The sequence below is a fragment of the Chelmon rostratus genome, chromosome 10, assembly GCF_017976325.1.
Source record: "Chelmon rostratus isolate fCheRos1 chromosome 10, fCheRos1.pri, whole genome shotgun sequence".
Taxonomy (NCBI): domain Eukaryota; kingdom Metazoa; phylum Chordata; class Actinopteri; order Chaetodontiformes; family Chaetodontidae; genus Chelmon; species Chelmon rostratus.
Genome location: NC_055667.1, coordinates 20,654,131 through 20,673,102, shown reverse-complemented (window position 1 = coordinate 20,673,102; position 18,972 = coordinate 20,654,131). Strand labels below are relative to the sequence as shown.

The 18,972-nt window shown below is 39.7% G+C and overlaps 2 protein-coding genes across 2 annotated transcripts; one reads left to right on the top strand and one right to left on the bottom strand.

Moving 5' to 3' along the window:
• Positions 1-456: 456 nt before the first annotated feature.
• On the top strand, positions 457-12,607 carry gls2a (glutaminase 2a (liver, mitochondrial)). Its single transcript, XM_041945388.1, has 18 exons — positions 457-687; positions 1,618-1,705; positions 4,000-4,121; positions 5,897-6,026; positions 6,113-6,192; positions 6,342-6,505; positions 6,891-6,949; positions 8,846-8,878; positions 8,976-9,034; positions 9,120-9,186; positions 9,291-9,341; positions 9,841-10,017; positions 10,120-10,251; positions 10,341-10,433; positions 10,579-10,640; positions 11,114-11,190; positions 11,297-11,360; positions 11,485-12,607. Exons 1-18 carry the CDS (start codon positions 476-478, stop codon positions 11,639-11,641), a joined length of 1,827 nt encoding a protein of 608 aa, XP_041801322.1. The 5' UTR covers positions 457-475; the 3' UTR covers positions 11,642-12,607.
• A 139-nt stretch (positions 12,608-12,746) lies between these two features.
• On the bottom strand, positions 12,747-14,990 carry spryd4 (SPRY domain containing 4). The gene is made up of 2 exons (XM_041946520.1): positions 14,849-14,990; positions 12,747-13,724 (listed from the first exon to the last, which is right to left on the bottom strand). Exons 1-2 carry the CDS (start codon positions 14,979-14,981, stop codon positions 13,183-13,185), a joined length of 675 nt encoding a protein of 224 aa, XP_041802454.1. The 5' UTR covers positions 14,982-14,990; the 3' UTR covers positions 12,747-13,182.
• Positions 14,991-18,972: the final 3,982 nt, after the last annotated feature.

The window sequence follows — 18,972 nt, the reverse complement described above, 5'->3', positions numbered from 1 at the left end:
CAGTTTGCCCCTACTGTCTGGAGTGACACTTTTCATCTGTCCATTTTTCTTTGAATTAGTAACATAATACAAGTTTACATCCATATAAAAATATATATTGGAAGAATCATTCAGTGAAAAGTACCCTGAGTAGCCTATAATCAGAGACTAAGTCCAAGTAAGAATATAACTCCAGTGTGAAAGTGGTGTCCCCCTTCATAGTAAGCAGCTACAGTAGAAAGTCACAGCTACCGGTTTGGTGCCAGTAGCTTCTGGTTATTGACCCCACCGTCTGAACCAACGTGCTGTCAGTGTCTCAGCCCCGCCCCCGAGTCACAGCGTGTGCTCGATCCAGTCTGCAAGACAGCATGGACAGCAGCTGCTATTAAAGCTCTGAGGGCCAAGGGGTGCTGGTCAGAAGTATCTCTCTAGATCAGCTGCTGGGGGAAAAAATAAACTCCTTTGAATTATTAAAGATTGAGCCCTACTTATCACAATGCATTGCCTGAAAAGTCTGAGGACAGCTAACCCTGGAATCTTGCAGCTATTTAAAAATGCAGGGATCTCCGCCAGAGTTGGAGCTGACAACACTGTTTTGTCCAGGACACAGCAACCTGTTCCTCTCCCCTGCTGGGCCGCAGCATCACCCCACACCCACAGAGCTTTTCATCACCAGAAGGGCCCTGATGTGGACCAAGGACACTCAAAGTAGGTCATAGTAGACTGTTTCTGAACTAATAACTCGCCATTAATTAGTCAACATACAAATTTCACTATTATTCTTCATAATTTGACCATAATATTTCCACATTATATTCCTGAGGGGGTCTGGTGTTACTTCTGTTGTCTGTTTTGTGGTCATCTTATAACGCATGCAAGAAATAAACTTCTCGTTTACCCTAAATGTTTTCGAAAGGGTAAACAAACTAAACCTCTTGAACCTTTAGGCAGAGGAAGGCTAACTATTGCTCAGTTTCCAGTCTTTGTACTAAGATAACTGTATTTTGGCTCTAGCTATCTTTACATAACACAGATTAGACAGTAATAGCCATTAGCCATTTAGTCTTGGCAAGAAGCCATCAAACCTTTTTCAGCAAAAAGACCTTTTTTAAAAAATTAAACTATTTACAGATTTTATGATTAACTAGTATGGAGTGTTTGAGTGCATTTACAAGTACACAAAAAGAATTGAAGAAAAAAAAAGCTTGCAGTTTGCATTTGGATGTTTCATTGTACTAGTTACAGTTGTAAATTTTACATTTTTTTTAGCTGTCATTAAAAAGCAAAAGAAATGTGTTTTATTGACAAAAAATGAACATGGTGAATAATGTATAATATATGTGTGTACATACGCAGGTAAGGTATGCAGGACCCAAACAGTAAGGAGCCTAAGAAAACACACTGTATACTGTAACATTATATAGAGATCCTTTATTTGTATGCTTGTATTTTATGTACATACAGTTCAGTCACGGCATAGGCAAAACCTCTCAATAGCTGGATGTTTGCCAGTATTTTCACTACTGGCCTTGTTGTTGACGTAAATGTTGACGCACTGCTCATGGTTTAGAGTTCATACATTGGAGCCAGTCCAAGTTTAAAGATTGCAGCATATTGTGCGTGTGTTTGTTTTTGCAGAAGTAGGCTGATGTCCAGTATGGAGGACCTACTTTTCTACACCATCACTGAAGGCAAAGAGATGATTCCCCTCTCCCAGTTCATCTCTGTGAGTCAACATCACATTCACACTTCCTCTGTCACGCTATGCACTGTTTGGACTTTCCATGCCGTATGTGGACAAACACACAAACAGACACGGCTCTATGGAGTATTGTATTTCTAAAAAACACATATTACTGTAGTTAAATCAAGCTTGTGGAGTGACATAAGAGCTCACAAGAGGAATCCAGAGCATCTCTGGCTGAGTGTAGGGTCAAGTTTAAATGGTGTTTAGGGACTTTCTTATATAAGAGGACTAAACATAGTAGGTGTGACACTGAAGTAATCATCAGAAAACAACATGACATTCACATTGAAGTTTAATTATTTTTGGTCTTTAATTATAATAATATGTTACAATTTTGAGGTTGTACCAGTAGATGTATGACGACATCATTACATTAAAGGCATTAAAGGGAAACAACAGAACCTATGGGCTTACTTAGTGACTAAGGCAGATTCTAAGGCACAGATCTCCCTAAACACACACACACATTACTAATGAGAGATCAAGCTTCTGCAAACCTATAACACAAGTCATATTTTTAAAGTCTTGCATGGGACCAGTCCTATGCTGTACATATCTCAGGAGATGAACGGGACATAGACTGTTTGGTGCTGTGATAACTTTACAACTGTCACAAACTATCACACCCTCATTTAGCCTCATGTGGTGCAACAGTCACATAAAAAAAGACAGACGTGGACATCTGGTGACCTAGGTGTCTATGGCAACTCAGTGATTTTAAAAAGGAGCATGCATTTCGGAGAAGAGACATGTGTCAACAAAGGTGGCTTGTTGTCATACCACGGATGACTGGATGTGTTTGTAGAGGTGACTGGGTTAGGACATGGATGGTGACAGTGTTAGTCATTGTTCTTGCATGTAGATAACTGGAAAACATTCATCCGAACAAGTCACTGAGATTCATTGTCATCCTACAGGAATATTTCTAAATAACTGTTCTAAAAGCCAGAGTTAGGTTTAGCTCATTCTAGTTATCCTTGATGTAGAAATGGCAAAATAGGATGGAAAATCACTGTAATCACTATAATTTCAGAAAGCTGTGGAGACAAGCTGATTTGCATTGGAAATATCGGAACAGTTTATTCCATTAACACATTTTGTTGCTTTTAAAAAAGTCTAGTATTTTTTCCAGTCATAAACTAGTGCCTGGTTAAGATGAAATACCTGGTAGTGAATTGTATGGCAAATTCTACAGGTAAGCTTAGACAATAATTTTAATCCAACAGACAAAGAAATTTTAGATACCCACCAAAAACATTTAAATGGTAGATTTTTTTATTATGTTAATATACTATATAACACCCTGGCATGATATGATTGAAACAATTTATGATTGATTATTTTCTTCATGGATTGATTGTTTGGTGTGTAAAACATCAGATAATAGCAAAGAGTGAATTTGTATCATGTTTGTTTTGATAGTTAATAAATTATCAGTGTTGTTGTTAATTACTTTCTGTTAACTGACTAATCAATCAACAACTAATCATTTAAGCTCTACATGGCGCTGTGTATTTAGTAGTAATAGAACAGTTTATATTGCTTATATACATTATTCATTTGATTCATTAACTTGCAATGCTAAATTATTTCATCAGGTAAGGTATTAGGTAATAAACTCTGTTTCGCTTGCCAGGCTCTCATTCACAGGGTCTAACATTGTAGGTTTTGTGTTCGAATTCAATTTGTGGAGGCAAATCTGCTCACAAACCTAAACAGAATACCTTCCCACACAGTCAGTTGAAGAATAAAATCAGCACAAACAAACTATGACCGCAGCCCCAACAGCCCCAGCTTCAGGGCATTTTCTGCCCTGAAGCTGAGAATAACTCACAGACATTCAATAACAGCAACTGCGAGCTCGCAGCCATGTGCTTGTTGGTCTGTTTGCTCACTGAATCAGTTTTCAGATGAGATGACTCCAAAAAACACTGGAGCCTCTCTGATCAGGAGGGTCGTGCACATGGTGTCCCCAAAATAGACGCGTATGGTTCATACAGTGGCTGACAGCCTGATGGCTGACTTATGAGAGGGATTCCAGTGATCTGGACTACGCCTGCGTTTCCTCCTCAGTTCCATGTGGGCACTCATGAGCCTGTGAAGTCCCCTAACTACATATTCCATCAACACGTTTGATTTTCTTTCTGACTGACATAACATAAACACTGCTATGCGTGACCCAAGTGTTTGATAAAGTCTGTCATCTATGACTCCCTCTGTTCCTCCCTCGTGTATTAATTTGCTCAAACCCATCTCATCTCCCTCCTCTCCAGGCTTTGAGAAAAACAGGCTTGTTGACGTCTGACCCTCGGCTTCGTGACTGTGTCCGTCAGATGCGACAATCCACACGTGACTCTGTCGGGCCAGTCATGATGGACAAGACTCTATTCAGAAAGTGAGAAAAGCTTTGTTTATTTATGGAGGCACAGTTATGCACACAACACCGTTCCTCAGATAGGAGTATTCAACTTTTACCTGCATGTGAAAGTAGGCAGAACGCCCTCTGTGCTCTGTTTCTATCACTCGTGCATAACCAGTTTCACCTGGTGTTAATTCAGATTTTTCAAATAGATTCCCTCCTACTTACAATTTGCATATTCAATTAGTGAAAAATGCAAATGAATCTGCGATCTTCCCAAAAAAGCTTTAGATAAAGGATGAAAGTGTGCAAGGTTAGGTAAGGTTAAAGGTGTTTTGTGGTTAAGTAAAGGAGTAATAGGAGAAGTAATCTGTTGTCAGTGCTATTTGAGTCCAAGAGATTGACAGAGACAGGCGTTTTATGGCTGACAGCTGCTTCTAACCAAATTCACGTGCACACATGCCAGCCAATGCAGTAGAGAGTGCAGAATGACAGAGGGTCTCGAGGGCTGTTAATGAAAGGGCATCATTCTGGTTTAGCTCCAGACTGTGGCAATGACATCAGTAGACTCAACAGATCTGTAAGCTCCATGAAGACCGTTGTACAAACAGGATCATTTGTAAGCGCAATTCGCTCAATCTTTGGCCTGAAACAGCAGAGAGTTACACAGTCTGGTTGTCTTCATCAAACTTAATTGGCCGTGTCCGGCTTTCTTCGCTTGTTTTCTTACATTGAGGTTATCCTTTCCTGGAGAACACTCAAGAGCCCACTATAAATATGCTACGAGAAACAGAGAGAGCTATCTTCTATTTTTTTTTTTTTAGGGAAATGACCCATATGAATAATGCAAGCTCTCTCCACTCTCTTCTCCTGGTGTCCCAAAACCTCACGCTAGCACCGCCTTGGATTAGAGAGGGCTGCAGGCCAGATATTTTAGTTCAGACCAGCTGTGACAGAATTTACAGTGCATACCTCTTCTTGAGCACGAACAGCATCGCTGACCAATTATAGCAATGGAAGCCTATAAGAACGATCAGTATTAAAGCCATGTGATATAGTTTTGCTTTTATTTACAAAGATTTCTGCCTTTAACCTCATACAATTGAGGTGAATGGAATTTTATTTCATGTACAGAAACAGGTGGCCTGTTACTGTAGTAAAATAACCTATTTGCCATTCCAGTTTCCCTTTGACCTTTTGTTTGAATGTGAAGTGTGGCTGTTTGGCTCCTCCCGTTAAAGGGCTAGTTCACCCAAACAAAAAAAACAAAGATGTTTTCTCACTTACCTCAAGTGGTATTTATATATCTATTTAGATAAGTTTTGTTTTTACCTACAGAGGTTTGAAATATTTGTCTTAGAGATTTCTGCCTCTACATACATTTGAGGTGAATGAAATTTAATTTGTGATTCTCATGAAACTGCATTTAAAAATTCACTTCTACTGTATTCAAGTTGCAGTAGAACTCTTAGAAGCAGATATCTTAAAACATGGGCAAATTAAACATAAATTATCTGTTTGGCTATATACCACTGGATGTTTTTTTTTGTTGTTTGTTTTGTTTTGGTGGGTTTCTTTTTGCATTTTGTACAAAACCAACCATTTAAGAAATGTACTTATAAGTTCCTCCAGAGCAGGTTTGCCTCAGAGGAATCTTAATGTGCCGTATGATGTGTGAGTGATATGTTATTAGTAACATTGTATGCAAATCCTAAACCACAAGTCTAACGTTAATACTGATTGCTCCATCTGTATTTAAAGTTCTTTGCATTCTCCTCATGACGTCAGTTCAATCATTTGCCCCCTTGTAGGTGTGTGGGCAACAACATCATGCTGTTGACTAAGGCTTTTAAAAAGAAGTTCATCATCCCGAACTTTGCTGAGTTTACCCAGCAGATCGATAAGATGTATGACAATGCACAACAACAGGAGGCAGGACAAGTGAGTAACATACTAACACACATCCTAATTCAATGTGTGCCCATTCATTACAGTTACACTCACACATAATTCATGCCTTCATGCAGGTAGCTGATTACATTCCCCAGCTGGCTAAGTTCAGCCCTGATCTCTGGGGTGTATCTCTGTGCACAATCGACGGGCAGAGGTACAATAGCATCTTTACTTCATGTTTGTTTCCATTCTGAAAACCTCCACCATGCATACTGCCCCACTAACATTCCTCCATTTTTGTTTTTGTTTTTTTGTTTTCTGTTTTGTTTCCACGCGTTTCCATTTCATCCTCATGTCATGCAGACACTCTGTGGGTGACACAAAAGTTCCCTTCTGTCTGCAGTCGTGTGTGAAGCCTCTGGAGTACGCCATCGCTGTGCACGACCTCGGCAGTGAGCACACTCACCACTTTGTGGGCAAAGAGCCCAGTGGATTCAAGTTCAACAAACTGTCACTAAACGAGGAAGGTAAGCAGTGTAATCGGTACTTTCACTCCAGTTATCATCTACGCAAGGTCAAGCAGTAACAATAACATTGAATGTACATATGATTAATCCTAGTTAATGTTAAAAAACAAGCATATAACTGAGAAATTTTGGCAACTCTGGTCCTTGATCAGTCATTTCAACAGATTCTGGGTGTCTGCAAATTCTGCCAAATCGGGTGACATTATATCACCTCACCTTCATTGCCATTTGCTGTTACATACTCCCTTCTGAAGCAAATGGGATCATAGTGTGTGTGTGTGTTTAGTTTAAGTTCCCCTGATGAAAAATCCCCTCTAAACTCAGTGTATTGCTCTTGTGGTTTGAGGCAAATGCATGACAACATGCTGTCTTGTTTCTCATGCAGATAAACCACACAACCCGATGGTAAATGCTGGAGCCATTGTCATCAGTTCTTTAATTAAGGTAAAATGTAAAGGCTTGTCAACAATGAATACACTGATGTAACATCAGATACTCACTGATTGCAGAGGTTTTCATTTTAGAACACACTACACAGTTGGCTGTCATTAATGAGGATGTCAGGGCAAAACAAAAAGTTTAATCTACGAAAGTATCCATTCATGCCCCAAAATAGGCTCTCTATTTTTAAACCCAGACCTTATTTAATGATTTCCCCCTTCAATTATTACTGTGCAGCATAGCGTTCTGCTGCAGCCTCTCACTGGGCTTAAGCACAGTTCAAAGAGGCCATCATGTATGCCTTCAAAAATAATGATGGTAAAACAAGAAACAGGATAGTCAGACATGTCTCTACACTGCATTGTGTCATAAAAGACATCACAAATTAAGCCAGTTGTTCTTAGTTACATCCTCAGACGAAGCAGGAAGTTGTGCAAGAAAAGTACAAGGGGCTGTTTCACCAAACTTGCAGAATGAAAGCTGCAATGTGCAACATGAGAAGACTTCCTATCATGCTAATATTGACGCATTTCATTTATCAAAACAAATATGGGCATGTAAGTGCCCTGTAGGCCTTACAAATGTATATGAAACTCATTGCAAAACGTGACACTGCCACTATTTGGAATCCGTATGACAGCAGCACTTACAAACACATCAGTCCGACTACATAACATTTCTGGTTCTCAAAATTTTATTTATTGTGGTTTGACACCCTAATCAATTACACCATTGGACTGAGTTCAAGCCCTGTGAGAAACCACAGATTTCTATGTTTATTTATTGTAAAACTGAAATTACTGGTGATGTTGTACTACTCACAAAAACTGATAGGAAACAGCATTTTACTACAATTCGGGTTGAAAATCGGTGAACAAACTCATTCCTGAAGCATGACGTCAGCCATCACATATCTAATCTTTTTTATTGGCTGGTCACTTGTTGTCGTGGTTGGACTATGGTCAGCATCATCTAACTGACCGGCAGCTTAACTTATCTGTGAACTTTGGCTTCAGTGTAAGATGTGTGGGGGTGGAGTTAGGCCATATACGGTTGTGTATGTTTCCTCTGTGGAGTTTTCCTGAAGTTTCTCAGCTGACTGAAGATCTGTTATCGTATGTGGGTCAGGTTCAGCAGTGAGGGATGGACCCTGTGTGTGGGCCTCACTGCAGGGGCGTGTGTGTGCTTTTGGCCAATTACAGCTCCCAGAACAGAAGGTGTGTTACCCACACTTGTGTGTGTAGGGGGGGCAATGTTGTTTGAACACTGTTCGTTCATGTATTTGCTTATAATTTATGTACATACGAAGGAGGTTATACGCTTGAAAGTCTGATATTTTACGCACAGGACAGGGAGAGTACAAAGTTGATAAAAGTTGTTTTTGACTTTCTGCAATATTCACACCCCAGTGGGAACAGCTGCACCTGCAAACGTTTAAATGTCACTAATTTATATGTTTTGTTCAAAAACTAGCTGGCAGAGCAACCACCTGGAAAGACATAAAATCCACTCTTTATTGGCCATGAGGTTTAGCCTCAGCTCATCCCTTCATCCCACAGTAACGTGTGATATCATCTTGAACCTTTATAGGTAGAATCCTTAAATATAAATGCAGCTATCGGGCAACTTTACAGCTTGGCAATAATCCCTTGCTGGTGTGTGAAATTCAAGCACAGCCATAAACGCCCCCCAGGTCACAGTATGCACATTGCCACGTGGCCTGACATGCACAAAGACATCGTGTACATGTCATAACTCGACGGCCATCCAAGGCTGGACACAAAACTATGCGCTGGTATCAAAGTACTGAAACACTGCCATCTATAGGGACTGGCTGACGGTTGGTGTTCTTAAAGCTGGCATCAGAAAGTGATTTTTTTTCCCCCTCCCTGTTTACAGCCTCATTCAAATAAGGCAGAGAGATTCGACTATGTAAGTAAATGCTTTTCATTTTCAAACTTTTTTTATGATTTCCCTTTATTTGTGTGGTCTCCTGACTGAACCATGTGTAAATATCATCTTATTGCAGGTGATGGAGTTCTTGAAAAGCATGTCTGGTGCAGAGTATGTGAGCTTTAGCAATGCAACGTGAGTACCGTGTCTCAGCAAATACAACCTGATTGTTCTGCATCACGTCAAATACAACTTTCTAATCCCTGTTATGTTCTTGCAGTTTCCAGTCAGAGAGAGAAACTGGTGATAGGAATTATGCAATTGGTTATTACCTCAAAGAGAAAAAAGTGAGTTTTTTGGCCTTTTATGCTTAATTACAATCAACTCAAGTGCTTGTTCAGAAAAATGTAGTATCCTCAGTATGTGCTGACTCTGAGCTTAATCTTGGCAGTGCTTTCCTGACAACGCAGATATGACAGCAGCACTTGACTTCTACTTTCAGGTAGGACTCTTTGTCTTTAACGTTGTGGCATTATGTGGATCAAATGTTCAACGAAAAGTTTGTCATGTCTGTCTGATGAAGCTACAGCCAGAGCCGTGTAACATAAAGCGTCCGCTGCTTGTCTGGCAACCTCACAGTGACGACACGACTCCAGGAAGTCACCGCACCCAGCCAAGAAATAGTCTGGCACAAAACCATGAAACCACAACTGCTTCACAACAAGCGAGATATAACATGTTTGCTCATGAGCTTTAGAGGTGCTGGCAGGCAGATTTTGTTCCCATTCAAGCGAGCTGTTTTGCCCTGTTTTCAGTCTTTATGCTAAGTTAGGCTAACCAGCTGCTGGCTGTGGTGTGATGTTTGGTGTCAGTCTTCACATCTACCTCTCAACAACAAAGCAAACAAGTTTCTGTCCCAAAATGTGAAATTATTTCTTTAAAACTCTTCTTTATGCCTCTCCAGTTCAAAAAGTTTAGATTTTTGGATTTTTCTGTTCCAGTTGTGCTCCATTGAGGTGACCTGTGAGTCAGGAAGTGTCATGGCTGCCACACTGGCCAACGGGGGTATTTGTCCAATCACAGGCGAGCGTGTGCTGAGCGCTGAAGCCGTTCGCAACACCCTCAGTCTCATGCACTCCTGTGGCATGTACGACTTCTCCGGACAGTTTGCCTTCCACGTGAGTCACTGGGAGTTCAGGAATCTGTTTGAAATGCTGAAACAAGCTTCCTAGTGGCTGTACATTTTTAAACAAGACATTTTATTTGCTCTTCTTACACAGGTGGGCTTGCCTGCTAAGTCTGGCGTTTCAGGTGCTGTTCTGCTGGTGGTCCCCAACGTCATGGGTATGATGTGTTGGTCCCCGCCTTTAGATCGGCTTGGAAACAGTGTTCGTGGCATTCACTTCTGTCAGGTAATCAGTCGCCATGGTTTTATTGATTTGTCTTCATCTAATTTCTCTGTCCCTGCATGCTTCATCTTAATCACCTTTTGATTTACTAGGAGCTGGTGTCTCACTTCAACTTCCACAATTACGACAACCTGAGACACTTCACCAAGAAACACGACCCCAGAAGAAGATCAGATGATGATCAAGTAAGTTCAGTGCAGCAAGTGTAGAGGCTGCAATTCTCATTCAGACTAATAAGAAGCATTGACGGATCTTGGGTTTAAAAAAATAGTGCAGAAACATTTTTAAGGTCCACCATCATATAGTAATGTTTAACCTTTGATCCATTAGAACAAGTTAGTGGTAAACCTGATGTTTGCAGCCTACAGTGGTGACGTCACTGCTCTGAGGAGGTAAGTAACAGAAACCTTTTATTTTTAATCACAAAGCTCCAGCACCAGATGAGTTCACAGTAGTTGGAATGGACAATCCGTCAGTTTTACACTTTACACACAAACATGTTAATTACTGAGCTTTAGAGCTGTTGGCAGACAGATTTTGTTAGCTTCGACAGAACCAGGCTGTTTCCTTCTGCCTCTATGCTTTGTGCTAAGATAAGCTAAGCTAAGTCTCCTGGCTGTAGCTTCACATTTACCATACGGACACCCGAGTGGTATTGATCTTTTCATCTAAATCTCAGCAAGACAGTGAATAAGCGTCGTCCCCAAAATGTTGGACTTTTTAATTCACTGCTTTTCAGAACATCTCTGCTTTTATAGTAACAAGTTCTTTACCCATGTAATTGTAGGGCTGCGCAGCACAGTTTCTGACCTTCACTGGAGTTAATCTTCCTTGTGTGTTCCCTCCTCCTTTGTTGCCTCTCCAGGTTTGCCCTTTCAGCTGTGAACATGGAGCAGACAGACTACGATTCTCGCACAGCGCTCCACATTGCTGCTGCAGAAGGTGACATTTCATTATTAGTCCATTCATTCTTAAATATTCCCTGCTTTTATGTTCAAACTAGAGCAAATTAAATATGGCATTGGGGTTGCCCACTTCTGTCTTCCAGGTCACGTGGAAGCTGTTATCTTCCTAACTGAAATATGTAAAGTGAATCCCCACATGAAAGACAGGTAGGGATTTTAAATGTAAATGTATTCATCGGATATTAGTTTAAAAATGACAAAAAATACATGTCCATCGCCAAATTACTAACCATAACTGTCCATCTCCATATTGCATTGTGCTATCTATCAGATGGGGGAACACAGCTCTAGATGATGCCATGCAGTTCGGCCATGATGTTACTGTTTCAGTCCTGCAAGAGTACCAAACAGCGTACACTGACAGTGATTCACCATGCGACACTGAGGAGCAGAAGACCACACTGGATACGGTGAAGAGTATCGTTTAAACCACAAGGGATCATAAGGGTTTGTAATGGAAATGAGTCTGTTTTACTACACACCTGAGAGGACTGAAAGGACACAGGATGACTGAGAGACATGAATGAATGAGTTTGTCTTAAATATGGTAACAGATGTTGTGTAATAATAATGTGGGGCTCATCCTTTAGGCTGCTGAAAAGCAATACTACTGTGCAGTATTAAATCCCTTTTTAATGCATTTCTGCAGACTGCAGGAATTGTTCAATAATGTAAATTATCAACAAAGCACTATGTAAACAGGCTATGTGTTGCTTGTGTGGAGAAAAATTACGTTAATTTAAGCCATGATTCGGCTTGTGTTGCAATATTAATGAACTTGGCTTCTGATAGAAAACGTCAGAGATGTAAATATCTAAAATGTTGTGCTTATTTATTTTTAAAACACTGAAATATATTTTGCTTCATCGGTGCATCATTTAATCAGAGGATTTTATGCCCCCTGTTTTAATAGCTGAATAAATATTCTCAAAGCTGCTTCATTAATTATTCTCCCTCAGCAGGAGGTGATTCAGTCGCATTTGTGCCTGCAACACTGGAAGGATTTGTAGTTTATGCCAGTTCACTGAGACTCAGGCTAGTTTATATTCTGCTTCTACCTCGTGCTTATGTGGGTTATTTCTGGAATTAATCCTGGTTTCATTCAAGTGAGCTTGTTTTTTTGGCTACTTGTCTATCAGAGACACATCTGCATGTCTGAGACGCTGGGAAGTGCACATCTGGGTTACTCTAACACAAAATATATCATTAAAATTCTGCAAATGACTGTTAGACAGTCAAACTAGATAGACACTTGTTTGAACTGATACTTTTTGACAAAAGGAAAATTAAAACTTTTGATTGTTAGTATGCAGTGTACTGAGAAAGTCAACCATTTTAAAATGGTTTAACTGTTCTAAATACATCATGTGATATTATACACTTTAATCGTCTCAAATTAATGAATTTCATTTATAGTGTATTTCATTTAATTCTGGCAGTGAAACAATTCCTCAGCATAACTTAAGTTTTAGACTGTCACTGTAAATATGTATCATCCTGCTGTAAATAAAAGAAATGTTAAAGCAGTTTAAGTGAAGTTATTTTATTAAATGATATACAGTATGAACATGAGACTGAAAAAGGTTTTGTGTTGATTTCAGCTTTGTAACTGTGTGTGACACCAGAACACAGAGTAAACCAACAACATGGCAGTTTATGTTCCTCTCTAAAACAACCACACATAATTTTTACATCAGTTAGTCTGAGAGGTGATACATGAGGTAAACATAAGACAGCTCCAGCGATGTGATTGCCTGAGGCTGAATGACATACACAAAGTATTAACTTGCATTGTTAAGAGTCGTGATTATGAACCTGCTGGACCACAGAAAATTAACCATCACCTGCAATTGAGCTGTAAGTGACTCTTACATAGATATTGCTTTTTTTCCTTGTGGTAAATGTTGCAAATGCAACCCCACAGCTTTTCATGGCCATCACAATCATCACCATCACAGTTCATCCTGCTTCACTTCAGGCCTTCAGGCTCCTCCAGACCAGAATGTGTGAGCAGCTCCCCGTCCCAAAGTCCAAACGCGGGGCAGAGGGGAGCCTTGAACTGAACCCTGATGGTGTGAATGATATTGGGGTTTTCTGTGTCCACCAGGGCCAGGAGGCCCGCTTCATAGTCGAGTAGGATGCCTACGCGGTCCGGCTTGCCCACCAGTGTCACAGGCACTATCTTATTGTTGGTCATGGTAAACCACTTGCGCTGAGCGTAGCCGAACACCCAGGAAGAGCTGTTGGTGCCCACGCAGTCCTCTCGGGACATCAGCGCCTCGGCCACACCCAGACGAAACTCTTGTGACTTTTTGACCGTCACCTCCCAGTAGTGTCGTCCACCGCTGATCTTCTCATCGCCAAACACGACGGCCCATTCTCGGAAGCGCTCCGGGTTGTCTTGCACGTGGCTGGGGTCCAGACCCAGCATGCGGTAGATGACGCCAGTGTCTTTCTTGAAGAGGTCCAGACTGCTGTGAGCTGTTCGCTCATCAAGCCTGAACTGAAGATCTACAGAGAATAAGGAGGAGCTGTTCTTAAAGCAGATCAAGTCTCTCATACCATCATCTAAATCAATGGTTCCCAAACTGGTTAAAGAAAGATTATATATAATATATATAACCTTTTCACAACACATATTTTGTTTTCTTAAACATATGTGTGACTAATAACACTTATTGCTGATTTGGATTGCTGGGAAATAATTTCAATTGCTGTTTTAACTTTGCTTTTCCTGCTACATATGTCTGACAAAAAGTCTGCTGTAAAAAGGCCTGAATCTGATTCATTTGGGAACAATGAGGAAACCAGAGTGCTCTGATGCTAACAAAGCTTGGCACTGAAACAATTTGTCCATCAATAGAAAATTAATCTGCATCTATTTAACAATTGATTAATCTTTTAAGTAATTTTCTGGGAAAAATGCAGAATCTTCATTCTCTCCAACTTGTGAGTCATGACTGTTTTCTGCTTTTGTTCTATATCATTTCTAACTGATGCCTAGTCCACACATGCCTGGGTATTTGTCAGAGCACAGCTTTTTCCATGCATTAAGCATTTCATCCACAGAAAAACGTGGTTTTAGGTCACCAGCATAGCACGTGTTAGGCCTTCACCTTGGAAAAATCCTTGCAAGATGAAGATATTCATAAACTCCATTTTAAGCCTGCACAGAGTCGTGTACTTTTACTTTTAATACTCTGTAGGTAGGCTACAGCTCCTGTGTATACTTCCATACTTTAATTCAATAACATTTTCAATGCAGGACTTATACTTTTAATATAGTATGCGAAAATAGTTATTTGAAAAGTAACCAGTAACTTAAGTTGTTAAAGAAATGCAGTAACTCAAATAGTACCTCAGTACCTCAAATTTGTATTTAAGTACAGTTCCTGAGTAAATGTACCTAGATTCGACATATCTATATATATCGCCTATTTACGTGTTTTACTGTGAAGACGTGTGAACGGTTACTAAGTTGTTGTGGCAAAGGCCCGGACGAGAAAAGTCCAGAACAATAGCCATTAGTCATTAGCTGTCAGACTCGGCTGTGCCTGGTGGGACACTGACCTCTGAGCTGCAGCTACGACTCGGAAGCATCTGTTTTATTAACTTTTACAAAGACATTCACTCACTGCTCGCCGTCGAGGTGGATATGTAGCATCTTCTCGTGGGCAAGCTGACAGCCCGCCAGTGTCTGACTGACAGGGAGGTAACAGTCCGTCCTGCCAGGCAACAGAGACGAGCTGCAGTAACGGGTATCGCCATGTTTTTCACCACTGCTGCTGCTCACATGTTTGACTTCCTTCTTCTTACCAAAATGTAGTAGCAGCAGCGCGCTCTGCTGCCCCCAGCAGGCCTGGAGAGGAACACAAAGACCCCTTAGGCCAATGGCACACATCAGCACCACGGACAGCAGCCAGCCTGTCAAAACTGTGAGGTCTTGAAATGTGTCAAACTGTCTCATCTCAGTAAGAATGCCCCCAACTGACCCACAGCCAAACATTGGCTAAAACCCACACAACTTTATTTAAAAGTCATCCAGATTATTACCATTTGATGGAATGGTGCAGCCTTAAACAGAAGGAGGGAATATTTCATACAGTGTAAATGTAAAAGCTACACCTAACAGTTATTTTTATTATTTAATAATCTTACACCTATTGTCTCAATTAATCTTTTGGTCTATCAAACATCAGAAAATAGCAATAAATGCAGATCACAATTTCTTAAAGCCCAAGGTGATGTCATGAATTGCCTATTTTTGTCCAACCAATAGTCCAAAACCCAGAAATATTTACTTCATGATCACAGGAGACAAATGTAATGACAGTGACAACTAATCAGAAAATGCTGAGTTTCAGTCAGATTCAACCAACTCATTTAAAAGTGAGTTAGTACATTAACAAGGAAACTGGATTCACAAAAAAGCATAGACCAGCTGTCATCTGATGGGCAGTTTTTGTTAAAATTTTGCTAAATGTTGTTATGGTCATCTTGTTGAATCTTGTTATCTCAACATAGGAAGTAATTAATCTAGTCCACAGGAGTAAGCGTAGAGTAAAATACAAAACAGTTATCCCAAAATTCATTCAACAGTTAGCTTAGAATGTTGCATTAGCATCATCTCCAGACAGCTAGCATAGTTGCTATCTTGGTTAGTAGTGAGCTGCTGAATTAAAAAAAAAAATCTACTAAATCACAAATCAATAATCACAAAACAGCTGCAATAAAAATGTGTATGCAGATAATACTTCATTTGAGGAGTAGATAAATATATATTTGTTCAGACAAATTTGACAAAATGACGGCTAAACCACTATAAAGCTCTGTGAGTAAAGTAAAGCCAACTGCTGGTGGCAGAGTAACCAGATTACATCATTCTTTCCAGGAAACCTTATTGGATATTATTAATAAATTACACTGACCTATAAAATTAAGCTTTTACGGGTCTAGATGCTGTTTCAAAGCTCTCTGCACACTGCCAGAAATTACATTTTAGTGAAGAAATGCTGAATCCAAGCACGTACCTATTTAACTGGGCTAAAAGTAGTGAAATTTAAACATAGTGGGTCTACAAATACTGGAAGAATACTCAACCATGTATAAGTTTTTAACTGTAGGATATAAACTTCATCCAGGTTGCTTAATTTAAATAAGTAAAAATCACATACAGCTGTAAAGTTGGCTCCAAACAGAAAGCAATGGGGACCCATACTAAGTGCCATCTTTAAATGAGGGGATTGTGGGTAAGGACAGTTGTTGAATATTTAAACTACAAACTCAAAATTTTTGGATTTGATAACAAAAAGTAGGTTTTGGTCTCTGCACTCATCATTACATCTGTTTGTTACTCTACAGCTGTGGTGGAGGATGTATTCAGATCATATACTTAAGTGAAAATACACTGCTTGAGATATGACTTGGTTGCATTCCTCCACTATAGGCAAGAAAAACATAACATAATATCACAGAGTCACATGTCGAGAACCATACACTACAGGGAAAGGTTTGTTTAAGCTTGAGATATAAAATGTCACACACATTATATTTATAGCTCTTTATGCTGGATTTTGAGTAGTGCCCCCGGGCACAGTGGCGAATGTAGTATATCTTTTTATGTCACAGATAAGAACTGTGTTTCGTGCTTATGCATGTAAGAGTAATGCATCTTTCATGAGATATAATAAATATTTTGCCATATTAACAAAGCTTGATTCAGCTTCATTGCACAGCTGGAGCCATTTTTCACTCCGGCATCCAGCTGGGGACTAAATGTCATTGTTTATTCATGGTCCAATCTAAACATGGTGCATATCAGTATTTTCCTTTGTGGTGCCTGATAATGATTTTGTTTTTGGAGAGTAGCTGTCAGACACCTTCACCCCTTCCCACCTCTGAGGGAGATGTAGGATTCATAATCAAAATTTGTGTGGTGAAGTAAGACTTTTCCCTGTCTAATCTCTTTCTCTGCTTCTCTAATTTAAGTCTGAATTTAATTAATTCAAAGGAGGAAGGAAAACAGACAAAAACAGTTTGTACATTACCACACTCTTGCCAAAAACTCTCAGCTTCCTAAATGTGAATATTGTATTTTCTTATTCTTTTAGTCTTCTGTAACAGTAAATGGATTATCTCTGAGTTCTGGACTTCCGGTATGACAAATCATTCTGTTTAAATATATTGATTTAGACTCTGGGAAACTGCGATGTGACATTTTTCACTGTTTGGATTTTAGAGACATTTCATGGACCAAATTTTAGCAGCCCTATAAAACAATATATATATATATTACTTAGGATGAGACACACAGTTTAATAATGCAATCGCAATGAGGAAGGAGGACTTTGAAGGAGCCCAGCACAGTGAATTATTTTTCACTCAGGCTGTGACATGCCCTGAAATACTCCATTCTATGGCAATATCATGAATCTTTTACCCCCAATAAATACTGAATTCCGTTTTGGTCCCTCACTGTTTTGAAATCTTGGTATTTCAGTTTTATTTTGTGTCTTTATAGTACACAGTCTGCAGGAAGTGTTGCTCCATCTCTGCCTCCTTATTGTTGGCTGAGATGACACAGTCTGTTCCCTCTGGGTTGCCAGGTTTGTCTGGGTCCACCAGTCACAGTAGTGGCAGTGATCACTCGCTGTGTATTAGCTTAAAGGGGTATTCCACAAATTTTACGCATGGCGTTCACTTTACTTGTTATAACATCTTAATTAACAGTATGTCGCGTACTTTAGATTTTTATGTTCATTGAGTGATCAAAGGCATAACACATAACAGTCCCACATTAAAATGTCTCAAAAACTGCCAAACCGATGTTGTATATTTTGTTTAGTTGTGTACTAACATTATCCCAAATGTGTCCAACAATGTTCAAACCCATAAAAACCTGTAATTTTATTCAAAGTAGCGCTATGTTTCATTTGGTCCAATGAGGTCATATCCCCTTTATCTCCTCTAGTTGTCATAACTTCCTGGAAAACAGGAAACAGGAAGGAAGTCTGTGAACTAGCTAGCTACTATCATTTACTGTTGTTTGTTTGTATTGGTCAGTCGTGATGCAGCATGATTATTCATTTTCATCAGCAATGGAACTTGTTTAACATAAAAGACAACAAGTCCCATGATCCCACGCTTCATGATGACATCATCAAACTCTTTATTTTGTTGAGTGGGAGAAATTACACACTGTGTGTTTAACTTTGTTAAAAACCTGAAAGTTTTCATTTCCAGTGGAAATCTAGTCTATCTAGTGGATGCCGACAAACTCGGGAACAGGCCTCATTTTATTTTTAGACAGACAGATGAAAGAAATGCTGAACCAGAGATTGCACTGAGCTACAGAAACTAGTGGAGAAGAGACTAGCTCAGACATGACATCAAGACTTCAGTTCAAGTTGCATTATGGGAAATGTGTTTTTTGGAGCTTGACTCATATTCGGAGGAATAAAAGTGAGGATATCTCAGCCTCTGCTCCTTCGATTTTGACCTTTTCTTTTTTCTAATCTGTCCTTTGTGAGATCCCCAATTCGTCTGAAATATAATACTAAATTTCTGCTGTACCCTTTTAATGTCTTGCTCAGTTTTCTGGCTCTTAATTGTGTCTGTCTGGATCCAAATATTGCACTGTTGCACAAGTTTTTTCCATTTCCATGGCTATAATTTGGATTGTTTAGCCTAGATCCATCTTCCTGCCTTTCATGATAAAAGCAGGACATTTCAGGCTACACTACAAGTCCCTAAAGGACTC

Coding starts and splice junctions, on each gene's coding strand:
- gls2a (XM_041945388.1), top strand. CDS start 476: ATGCATTGCCTGAAAAGTCTGAGGACAGCTAACCCTGGAATCTTGCAG. Junction 8,879..8,975: donor AGGCAGAGAGATTCGACTAT/GTAAGTAAATGC, acceptor ATCTTATTGCAG/GTGATGGAGTTCTTGAAAAG. Junction 10,018..10,119: donor CCGGACAGTTTGCCTTCCAC/GTGAGTCACTGG, acceptor CTTCTTACACAG/GTGGGCTTGCCTGCTAAGTC.
- spryd4 (XM_041946520.1), bottom strand. CDS start 14,981: ATGGCGATACCCGTTACTGCAGCTCGTCTCTGTTGCCTGGCAGGACGG. Junction 13,725..14,848: donor ATCCACCTCGACGGCGAGCA/GTGAGTGAATGT, acceptor TATTCTCTGTAG/ATCTTCAGTTCAGGCTTGAT.